This window comes from Neophocaena asiaeorientalis, unplaced genomic scaffold (genome assembly GCF_003031525.2).
Source record: "Neophocaena asiaeorientalis asiaeorientalis breed wild unplaced genomic scaffold, Neophocaena_asiaeorientalis_V1.1 scaffold184, whole genome shotgun sequence".
Lineage (NCBI taxonomy): Eukaryota > Metazoa > Chordata > Mammalia > Artiodactyla > Phocoenidae > Neophocaena > Neophocaena asiaeorientalis.
In genome coordinates, this window is record NW_020185325.1 from 7,587,449 (window position 1) to 7,599,608 (window position 12,160).

General features: G+C 36.1%; 1 protein-coding gene across 1 annotated transcript in view; it reads left to right on the top strand.

Annotated features, from left to right (window-relative positions):
* ADGRV1 (adhesion G protein-coupled receptor V1) overlaps window positions 1-12,160 on the top strand; it is a 510,622-nt gene that overhangs the window by 56,271 nt on the left and 442,191 nt on the right. The window contains exons 22-24 of the mRNA XM_024734350.1: window positions 3,349-3,525; window positions 7,059-7,239; window positions 8,224-8,426. Coding sequence (XP_024590118.1) covers window positions 3,349-3,525; window positions 7,059-7,239; window positions 8,224-8,426 — 561 coding nt within the window. The remainder of the gene's footprint in view (window positions 1-3,348; window positions 3,526-7,058; window positions 7,240-8,223; window positions 8,427-12,160) is intronic.

The following is a 12,160-nucleotide window of genomic DNA, read 5'->3' on the forward strand; positions in this document are numbered from 1 at the left end:
TGTGTGTGTGTGTGTGTGTGTGTGTGTGTGTGTGTGTGTGTGTGTGTGTATTCCCATGTGGCTTGTTTCAGGTGGTACAGTTTTCTGTGTTCACCATGTTTCTTGTAGATGAAATTATACATAAACAAATGTGAAATATGTTCAAAGTGCTCCCTGATATATCAGTTGCATTGGAACAGTTTCATTTCAAAACCAGTGTTACAGCAGAACTGATTGTACTTGGTCCTTTTCTATCTGTACTTACTTCCCTCATTGTCTTATCCAGTCTTTAAATATAATTTATTGTAATGGCCTTAAAATATACCATTTGTATATGGCCTTAAAATACCAGGCCATATGTTAAATACCATAACATTTTTACAATGTTATGCCAGTCTCTGCTCTACAGCAAAGTGACTCAGTTATACACATATATACATTCTTTTTTAATATTATTTTCTATTATGGTTTACCCCAGGAGATTGGATATAGTTCCCTGTGCTATACTGTAGGACTTTGTTGTTTATCCATTCTAAATGTAATAGTTTGCATCTACTAACCCCAAACTCCCAGTCCATGCCTCTCCCTCCCCCTCTTCCCATTGGCAACTACAAGTCTGATCTCTGTCTGTGAGTCTGTTTGTGTTTTGCATATAGGTTCATTTGTGCTGTATTTTAGATCCCACATATAAGTGATATCATATGGTATTTGTCTTTCTCTTTCTGACTTACTTAATATGATAATCCCTAGTTGCATCCATGTTGCTGCAGATGGCATTATTTTGTTCTTTTTATGACTGAATAGTATTCTATTGTATATATGTACCACATCTTCCTTATCCATTCATCTCTCAATGGACACTTAGGTTGTTTCCATATCTTGGCTATTGTGAATAGTGCTGCAGTGAACATAGGGCTGCATGTATCTTATTGAATTAGAGTTTTCTCTGGTATATGCCCAGGAGTGGGATTGCTGGATCATATGGTAATTCTATTTTTAGTTTTCTGAGGAACCTCCATACTGTTTTCCGTAGTGGCTGCACCAACCTAATTCCCACTAATAGTGTGGGAGGGTTCCCTTTTCTCAACACCCTCTCCAGTACTTGTTATTTGTAGACTTTTTAATGATGGCCATTCTGACTGGTGTAACTTGGTACCTCATTGTACTTTTGATTTTCATTTCTCTAATAATTAGCGATGTTGAGCATCTTTTCATGTGCCTACTGGCCATTTGTATGCCTTCTTTGGAGAAATGTCTGAAAAGGTCTTCTGCCCATTTTTTGATTGGGTTGTTTTTTTGTTGTTGAGTTACATGAGCTGTTTGGAAATACCAGTTTTTAAATTGAACTATAGTTGATTTAAAATGTTGTGTTAGTTTCACGTGTACAGCAAAGTGATTCAGTTATGCACACACACACACATATATATGTGTGTTCTTTTTCAGATTCTTTTCCATTACAGGTTATTACAAGGTATTGAATATAGTTTCCTGTGCTATACAGTAAATCCTTGTTGTTTATTTTACATGTAGTGGTGTGTATCTGTTAAGCCCAAAGTCCTAATTTATCCTTCTCCCCCGTTCCATTTTGGTAACCATAAGTTTGTTTTCTATGTCTGTGAGTCTGTTTCTGTTTTATAAGTAAGCTTATTTGTATTATTTTTTAAATTCCACATATAAGTGATAGCAAATATTTGTTTTTCTCTGTCTGCCTTCACTTAGTATGATAATCTCTAGGTCCATCCATATTGCTGCAAATGGCAATATTTCATTCTTCTTTATGGCTGAGTAATATTCCATTGTGTGTGTGTGTGTGTGTGTGTGTGTGTGTGTGTTATACGACATCACCTGAAGCAGCTGGCCTAGTGCAGCAATGGGATTGCCTGTTAAAGACTCAGCCAAGGTGCCAGCTCAGGGACAACATCTTGAAGTGTTGGAGTTTTGTGCTCCAGGATCCAGCATGTGTGCCCAATGGCTGATATCTAATTCCTTGCCCCCAGTAATTAGATCACATGAGCTCAGGAAGCAAGAGGTAGAAGTGAGACTCTTAACTCCATCACCCCCAGTGACCCACTGTCAGAATTTGTGTTTCCTGTTCCCATGTTTTAAGTTCCACTGGATTAGAAGTTCTGGTTGGACCTGGAGATGGAACATTTCCATGAAGAGACAGACTGAAGGCTCTTTTGAACAACCGTAGGGTCATTTTGGGCTTCTTAGGCTAGCAGACGAGCAGACAAAGGAGTTATATTGCCCCAGGGGTCCTTTATCTTGTGTGCTATGAGGCAGTAGAGTTTCTGCTGCATTTTGGAGTAGGAATGCTGATGCTCAGTGAAACTCAAAGGATTTACTGGAACAACTCCTGGTGCTTCCATGCTCATTGATAACTGTTTTAACTATTGCCTGTTTGCAGACAAATTTCAAATCTGTTCTTTCTAGCTCTGATGTTGGCACCAAAATAGCTCTATTTAATGCTGATCAGAGGTGCTTATGATTGATGTGAAAAGTAGAGAATGACACTATATATATTAAGATTTGTATTTTGAGCTCTATTTATTCAGTTTTAGTTCTGTTTTCTATGAATTTTATGTTAGATACTATAAAAATAGAATTGAGAGATGGAGAATTTAAGAATAGGAAGACCTATTCTAAAAGATATTCCAATTTCCTGCTCCATGTAATTTCTAAACATTATCTTAAATTATGTAAATAAAAATACTTTTCACATGAAAAATGCACACGTGTATGTATACATATGTATATATGTCAGAAATAGCAAAAAGATATTAAGCATGATATCAGTGCCCTCCTTTACCTGACTATTGTCTCCCCACCAGGAGTTTCTCCAGGCTGTCCCCACTGGATAGTTTATAATAACCACCCTCAAAATGATTTCACCAAATCCACTCGATTACTTCTTGTGTCTGTGCCTAGAAAGTTCTCCCTGATGTCATGTTCCACTCTTTACACCCTACTTTTTGTGCTGAACTCATCATAAAATCATGAGCTTGTTTTCCTCTTTAGACTTACCCAGATAAAGGATTGTGCTTTTTTTTAAAAAAATCGTTTATAACTGTAACATCTAGCATAGTGGCTGACACACAAGAGGTTTCAATGAATGAATTACATTTGTAGTTAATTAATTATTATTGTTTCTGCTTTTATTTATCCCTTTAAAGGAATGAGTGGAAAAAACCAATGATTGTAAATACTTTTTAGCAATCAAAAATATATGCGGAGGAATGTAGAGACCGCCTTAGAGAGTTAGAAAGTTATAGAATTAAGTTTATGGTAAAAGGATTTCAGGAAAGCCTTGTAATTTTATCACTGATTTGAATTGGTGTATACTTATAAAGAACTTATGTTCAATTTCAGATTGCAGAGGAGGGATCCACCATTTCATGTGTGGTGGAGCGAACCAGAGGAGCTCTGGATTATGTGCATGTTTTTTACACCATCTCACAGATCGAATCTGATGGTGTTAATTACCTTGTTGATGATTTTGCTAATGCCAGTGGAACTATCACATTCCTTCCTTGGCAGAGATCAGAGGTAAACTCTACCTTCTCTGTTTCTTTGAAAGCCTCCTGGAAAGCTTTTCCTGATCTGTTTGTTCTGTAATTTATTTGCAGCTTCCTGCTTTTTAAGCAATTTAGAATATTTAGGCAATTAGTTATATATCATGGCATAAAATATTTTTGTATTTATTTCTGCAGTGAAAAATTAAGGATGTTAAATAATGTCTGTTATATCTGTTCTTTAATCTCAATATAATAAAAATGGTATAGCTTGAAGATTTATCATTGTGGGTTTTTGGTTATTACTGATAGAATGAGAAACTGCAGAATTCTTAATGGTACTCTTGCGGTCAGCCAAGAGGAATTCCTAAAACTGTAATATTTTATTTTTAAATTTGGAAAAAATAGGTAATTTTTCTTTGTTTTGAAAGTACAAGCGATCATCAGTTTTATCAGAAGCTTTCCGTGAATCGTCTGATTTCTGAATAGATGCTCCAGAAATAAGTGACACTTATTGTAAGTGAAATTGAGATGAGACCTTCTCCTATATAAATTTTTTTTACATTCTAATATAAAATGTCTGATATGTTGGAATATTCATATCAGTATAATTTTTCCTTAGAAATGTAAATAGTTTATAGGTCATCAGGGATAAATATAAAATAACTTAAGACTTGCAAATATCTTTGAAGACATTTCTAAGGGACTTAGGAGTTGATTGGATGAAAAAGATAAAATTAGGAAAAATTTAAAATATTCTTAAAATTTAAAGAGTTCAAGCTAAAGAAGAGTGATCAAATCTCTATAATTTGGGGTAAGAAAGAAACAAATAACTTACAACAGAAGTTCCCACTAGCAGTCTGTAAATAAGAGCCATGATAAATGTTTTACTGGTCTTTGGTAAAATGAGGAAAATTAGGACAACGAGTAAGTTTTCGTAAGGCTGAAATTATTCCATTTAAAGGACTATAATTTATTCTGATCCTGTCTTTTTCACTTCTTTTTTGGATTTAAATTGCTATTCCTTTTATCAAGTAACAGTGATGATATGTGATAACTTTTTAATGTTCCCACTTGGAAAACAGAGTTGATCCTCAAAATTTTCCCCTGGAAAATTTACCCTCTATGAAATAAAAATATAGCTGGGAACCACTGTTTTATAAAGAGTATTCATGTATAGTTTGGAAGAGCTAAGAGTTAATAAAAGTTTGGTCAGGAAAATAGTCGTATACGCTCCTGTCAAGATTTATTTAAAATATTTTCTTCTGTCATTTAAAAATTTCTTTAAAAACTAATTGACCTTTAAAGCAACAATAACATTGAATACTGGGGTTGGTTTGTAACGCTGTGCCTTGCTGAATCTACACTAGCTTCTCAGTCTTACTAAGCCAGAGACTGGATACCGACGTGTCTGCTGATGCTCCGTGACTATGCTTTCCAGCACAGATAGCAGTCAGGTGACCTCCACTTTGCTATTGCCTTTCAGATGTCTGGGGAGTACATTTAAATCACATCTAGAAACCTAGCGCCAAGACAGTCTGGGAAGGGTGTGTGTGTGAGTGTGTGTGTGTGTGTGTGTGTGTGTGTTTTGCTGCAGTACAGGAATATATACTGGAAATGTGTTTTTCAAGTGTTTTTAAATGGCCCATTAGTTATGAAATCAATTTAGTGAGTTATGAGGAAGATTTTCAAAAGAGAATAGAAAATAGCAGAGTGTATAACATATAGTAAAGGTAAATACTGTTTTGTGTACTGAGTCACCATGTGAGATACATTTATACCTTGATAGGGTCTTCAAACTCTTCATTTCACTAATTGAATTGAGCGAGTACTTTGGTATGCTTCAATACTTTAAAAGTATTAATTGCTTCATTTTTAATGTACATCTTGATGTTTTGGTATTGCTTTCATAGCAACATTTGTCAGCTTACTTTCTAGGGGCAAGATATTTTAAATCTTCAGACTGCTATTGTTCCCTTTAGTTCAAAAATAATGACAAGATTTGGGTAGAAGTGTCATTTTTATACTTTGAGCACATTGGCCATGCCATGTATTACTTTATTAATTAAAATTTTGATTAAAATGAACATTAAAACCAAATTCAGATTCTGTCTTGGGTCTACATTAAAAAAAAGTTCTTCAAACACTTTTAGGCCTAATGACTAGTGTTTTGGAGATTGCATTTGGAGTTACAGTTTGTTTTCAGACTGTTGTCACCCTCCTTTCTGGAAGAAACCAGGAAATCATACATCATTCCTTCTTGTCCCTCACTCCCTATGCTGAGTCTTTAAGGCCTCGGTCTTCTATTTCCAGAACAAATTAAAATCCATCCATTTTTTCTCATCTCCATTGTCACTGAATTAGTTCAGTACCTCATTAATTCTGGTCATTCACCTCCTGACTCAGCACCTTGCGTCCTTTCTTGCTCTGTCCACTCTGTTTACATTCTGCCATGGTATTGATTCTCAAATGGAATTCTCATTTTGTCAGTCCCCTGCTTATGATTCTTCCATTTTCCTTTACTGTCTATGGAATGAAGTTCATTTTTTTAATGATAGCATGAACGGTCCCTATGACCTTGACTCCTGTTTATCTGTCCAGACTTCTCTCCCACTCCAGCCTTAGTGGTCTAATTGTAATTACCCAGATGTCTTATTCTTTCATGCTGTTGTTTCTTTTACTTGGAATGCCCTTCCTCATTATTACTCATAACTACAACTAATTCATTAAGACTTGCTTCAGACTTGTATGTTGTAAAACCTTTACCAGATAGAGTTGATTGTTTTGTTCTCAGTTTGCTTTGTACATAACTCTATTATGACATTTTTGCATTGCATTTTAAATGTTTTTCCACAGATCTCTCTCCTACAGAAGACAGTGAGTCTCTTAGCGACTGGGGCCATTTCTAGCCCTGGCACATTGTAGATGTCAAAACATGCTTGTTCAGTTAATAAAAGAAGGAGGAATGGTTTTTTTCACTTCAAAATTTTGACTTATATATTGTAAAGCATGGCTGAGTTATTGCTACTTCCTTTCCTAATGTTTTTTGAGCAGTTTGTGTATGCCAGACTTATAGGGCTCATTGTGGATCTGTTTTCTAGCATTTATTGTAGATCTGTTTTCTAGCATGCAGCTGCTAGGTATGTCAGGCTTTCCTTAGGCCAGAACTAGACATGGCTACATTGTCCTTTCCTATTGCCTTACCACATTCTGTCAGATAACGTGCAGTTCCTTAACCAGGAACTCTATACGTGAGGTTGGTAATACCACTGTCTTTGGTACAAAGAATATATGATACTGTATTGATATATCAATGTATAATATATGGTATGATATTAATACATGACTAGGATATTTTTATACAGAAAGTATTACTCTTCAGCACCCATTATTGATTAAAGAATTAATTTCTCATATCACTTTCTTTCTCGCTCTCTATTTTTATGTCTAAGTTTGTGTAGAAATCTGTCACGTTAAAAAGTAACTTTGCTTTATTTTCTTCTGATAAGTGGCAAATAATTTCTACATGCCTCATTGCTTAATGCCTTTGGATTTTTATATTTATAGGTCCTGAATATTTATGTCCTTGATGATGATATTCCAGAGCTTAATGAGTATTTCCGTGTGACATTGGTTTCTGCGGTTCCTGGAGACGGGAAACTAGGTTCAACTCCCACCAGTGGTGCAAGCATAGACCCTGAAAAGCAAACAACGGATATCACCATCAAAGCTAGTGATCATCCATATGGTAACCAAGCCCTTTTGCAAGAATAATCCTCTCTTCTCTGGGTGTACTTGATCTCGCTAAGGGTTTAAGGGACTTCTGCAAATGATTGAAGTAGAACTCCTTCGGATGCTCTAACTTCCAAGCTCTTGGAACTTCTAAGCTGCCATTTTGAGGGACAGTGCTTGTGAAAAACATATAAGGATCGATTTCTAAAGTTTAATAATATATTTTGAAAAGTATTTTTAAATGCAGGATTATTTTAAATGAAAAAAATATTTTTATTCACGGTAATCAGATTTTTTTTAATTTTGAAAATTGTCCTACTGTGGTATGTTAACACCTAATTGGAATACTTTGTAATTTAAATTTTATTTAACTTCAAGAAGTAGTGTTATCACTGTCTGTTTATATTAGTTTCTTTTTGTCTTATGCTGAAAAGTGATAATTTTCTTAATTGGGAAACTATCACAGATGTCTGTCATAATAAGTTGAGACTGTTTTCTGCATTGAAAAGTAATAGTTATTTTGTAGGAATAAAGCAAGACCGTCCAATAAAGGATCTGTGAAGGAAACCTGGGAAGTTCTTCAACTCTGATTTTCATACTTAAATTTTCAAAAAAGCGTGTTGCAAATCCTTTAGGGTGCCATTAATTTTGTTCTATAAATTTAAGGATGAATTCTAGAGAGTCAAATATGAGTAAATATTTGATAATAATATTTTAAAACTCCATCACTATTCTTTTTATTGATGCTTCCATTAAAAATGCTTTCTTTGAGTAGAGACAAGGACAATTAGCATTTTAATTTTTAACATCCTGAAAACTTACTAACATATTCTGTCAAAAGCGTGTTAGTCAAATCTTCACTCAAGTCTTTTCTAAATGAGAGCCCTCTGAATTTTATCCTGGTGATCAAAATAATTGTGTAAGATTGTTTCAGGTGAATAAGAGATTCTTCCACAGATAATTGGGGCAAGAATGCCCTGCTTCTCTTTGTATCTGCCAGGCTTGCTACAGTTCTCCACTGGGCTGCCTCCCCAGCCTGAGGACACAATGACCCTGCCCGCAAACAGTGTTCCACACATCACCGTGCAGGAGGAAGACGGAGAAGTTAGGTTGCTGGTCGTCCGTGCTCAAGGGCTCCTGGGGACGGTTATGGCGGAATATAGAACAGTATCACTGACGGCATTCAGTCCTGAGGACTACCAGGTAAATCACTTAATCCTTTTGAAGCAGTATTTATGCTCATAAAACAGACACAGTCCTCTTGGGGGTTTTGAAGGGACTTGGTACTGTACCTGGAACTTACTAAACAAGGAAAAGAAGCATTGATGGCTTTTTAGCCTTTAAATTTCTGTGAATTAAAGTATTTCAGTCCACTAAAGCCTGACACTTAAATAGCTGTCATATTGATTTCTCTTGTACCTTATATTTGTCGTAGGCTTCATTTGTATTATTTATTTTAAGTTATAGGTTTTAATCATATATATTTAAAATTATGTTTCTTACACATTTTAAATCCTTTTGTCTGTGTCCATTGAACAACACCAAAATTGTAAAAATATTATATGTCTATGTCATTTCAATTTTAATTTTTTTTTTCCCCAAATGAGAACCAGTGTGGTACTGGCAAAACAAAACAAAACAAAACAAAACAAAACAAAAAACCTGGAATTTGAAACTGGGCAGAACTGGGTTTAAATTGACCTTCTAAATATGTAGCCTTGGGAGACTCAGTCTTTCCTGACCTCAGTTTCCTTATTTGTAAGGGAGAGATAATATCTGCTGGGCCGGGCCACTCTGAGGATAGATGGCAGCATTTTAAGTGTCACGTATAGTACGTGGAACATATATAGTAACCCTCAATAACTGTTGCCTAGTCGCATTATCACCAATACTCATATTAAGTGAATGCTCATAGTTTCTTCTCAGCTATACTTCTCAGGAAGTATTTTATATCCTTCATTTGTTTTCCCAAAGAATCTTTTTCTTTAAATTTAATATTAGTTTTCTTGATTTTCCTCTTATTCCTAATAAGACCTGTACAAGGGTGTAGTCTTCAGTAATTTGTACATACTTTTTCTCCCAAACCCCAGAAAACTTGGCTAATTGAATTCAATTAATTTTGCCTGTATTGCAGTTAGCAGAGTTTTCTTTGCTAACTGCAAGAAGATGATTTCTTCTTTCTCAAATGCTTCTATTGGGCAAGTTATATTTCTCTTGCCCTGACATTTATTTCTTTAGTTTGGTATGTAGTATACTTCATAGGGCATCTCAGCTCGGCTTAGTATTGTCTTCTCTGTGTTCTGTTAAAGAAATACTTTAGTCCTTATATTGATGGTCTTTTAAAATTTTTTTTTAGCTTTATTGAGGTATAATTGACAAATAAAAATTATATATATTTAAGATTTACAACTTAATATTTTGATACACATATACATTGTGAAATGATTACCACAATAAGCTAATTAACATATCCATCACCTCACATAGATATAATTTTCTTTCCCTCCCTTCCTTCTTTCCTTCCTTCCTTTCCTTTCTCTCTTTCCTTCAAGATGCTTAAAATCTACTCTCTTAGCATATTTCAAGTGTACAATATAGTATTGCTCCAGAACTTACCTTGCATAACTGAAACTTTGCATCCTTTGATAACTTCTTATTTTCCCCTTCTTCCAGTTCCTGTCAAGCACCCTTCTAGTCTAGTTTCTGCTTCTATGAGTTTGACTGTTTTAGGTTCCATGTATTAGTGAGATCATGAAGTATTTGTCCTTCTGTGTCTGGCTTATTTTACTTAGCATGGTGTTTTTCAGGTTCATCCCTGTTGTTGCATATGACAGGATTTCCTTTTTTTTTTTTTTTAAGGCTGAATAATATTCTGTTCTATCTACTATCTAATTTTCTTCATTCATCTGCTGAAAGACATTTAGGTTGTTTTCATATCTTGGCTACTGTGAATAATGCTTCAATGAACATGGGAATGCAGATATCTCTTCAACATAGTGAATTCATTTCCTTTGGATATATATCCAGGAGTGGAATTACTAGATCATATGACGGCTCTATTTTTAAGTTTTTGTGGACCCTCTATGCCGTTTTCTATAATTGCTATATGAATTTGCATTCCTACCAACAGTGTACAAGCATTTCCTTTTCTCCACATCATTTCCAATACTTGTTATCTCTTGTCTTTTTAACAGTATCCATTCTAACAGGTGTGAGGTGATATCTCATTGTGCTTTAGATTTGCATTTCCATGATGATTAGTGATGATTTGCACCTTTTCATATAGCTGTAGCCCATTTTTACGTCTTCTTTTGAGAAATGTTTATTCAGGTCCTTTATTCATTAAAAAAATTAGGGCTTCCCTGGTGGCGCAGTGGTTGAGAATATGCCTGCCGATGCAGGGGACATGGGTTCGTGCCCCGGTCTGGGAAGATCCCACATGTCGCGGAGTGGCTAGGCCCGTGAGCCATGGCCGCTGAGCCTGCGCATCCGGAGCCTGTGCTCTACAACGGGAGAGGCCACAACAGTGAGAGGCCCGTGTACCGCAAAAAAAAAAATTAAAAAAAATTTTATACGATTTTTAAAGGTTATGTTCCATTTACAGTTATTATAAAATATTGGCTATATTCTACATGTTGTACAGTACATCCTTGAGCCTATCTTACACCCCACAGTACCTCCCACTCCCTCAACCCTATTTATTTATTTATTTATTTGCGGTACGCGGGCCTTTCACTGTTGTGGCCTCTCCTGTTGTGGAGCACAGGCTCCGGATGCGCAGGCTCAGCGGCCATGGATCACGGGCCCAGCCTCTCCACGGCATGTGGGATCTTCCCGGACCGGGGCACGAACCCGTGTCCCCTGCATCGGCAGGCGGACTCTCAACCACTGTACCACCAGGGAAGCCCCCTTTTTCTTATATTTACTAGTTTGTTGTATTGTTTAGATTCCACACATAGGTAATATCCTTCTCTGTCTGACTTATTTCACTTAGCATAATGCCCTCTAAGTCCATCCGTGTTGCTACAGATGGCAAAATTTCATCCTTTTAATGGCTGAGTGATATTCCATTGTGTGTGTGTATATATATATATATATGCCATATCTTCTTTATCCATTCATCTGTTGATGGACACTTAGGTTGCTTTCATATCTTGGCAATTATAAATAATGCTGCTGTGAACGTTGGGGTGCATGTATCTTTTCAAATTAGTGTTTTGGGTTTATTTTGGATATATATACTCAAGAATGGAATTGCTGGGTCATATGGTAGTTATATTTTTAGTTTTTAGAGAAACCTCCATACTGTTTTCCACTGTGGCTGCACCTATTTACATTCCCACCAACAGTGTATGAGGATTCCCTTTTCTCCACATCCTTGCCAGCATTTGTTATTTGTGCTCTTTTTGATGATAGCCATTTTGCCAGGTGTGAGATGATATCTCATTGTGGTTTTGATTTGCATTTCCCTGATGATTAGCTGTGTTGAGCATCTTTTCATGTGTCTGTTGTCCATCTACATTTCCTCTTTGGAGAAATGTCTATTCAGTTCTTCTGCCCATTTTTTATTTGTTTTTTTTTTTTCATGTTGAGTTGTATGAACTGTTTATATATGTTGGATATTAATCCCTTGTTGGTCATATCATTTGCCAATATTTTCTTCCATTCAGTAGATTGTCTTTACATTCTGTCGATGGTTTCCTTTGCTGTGCAAAAGCTTTGAAGTTTAATTAGGTTCCATTTGTTTACTTTTTTTTTTTTTGCGGTACACGGACCTCTCACTGCTGTGGCGTCTCCCGTTGCGGAGCACAGGCTCCGGACACGCAGGCTCAGCGTCCATGGCTCATGGGCCCAGCCGCTCCGTGGCATGTGGGATCTTCCTGGACCGGGGCACATACCCGTGTACCCTGCATCGGCAGGTGGACTCTCAACCACTG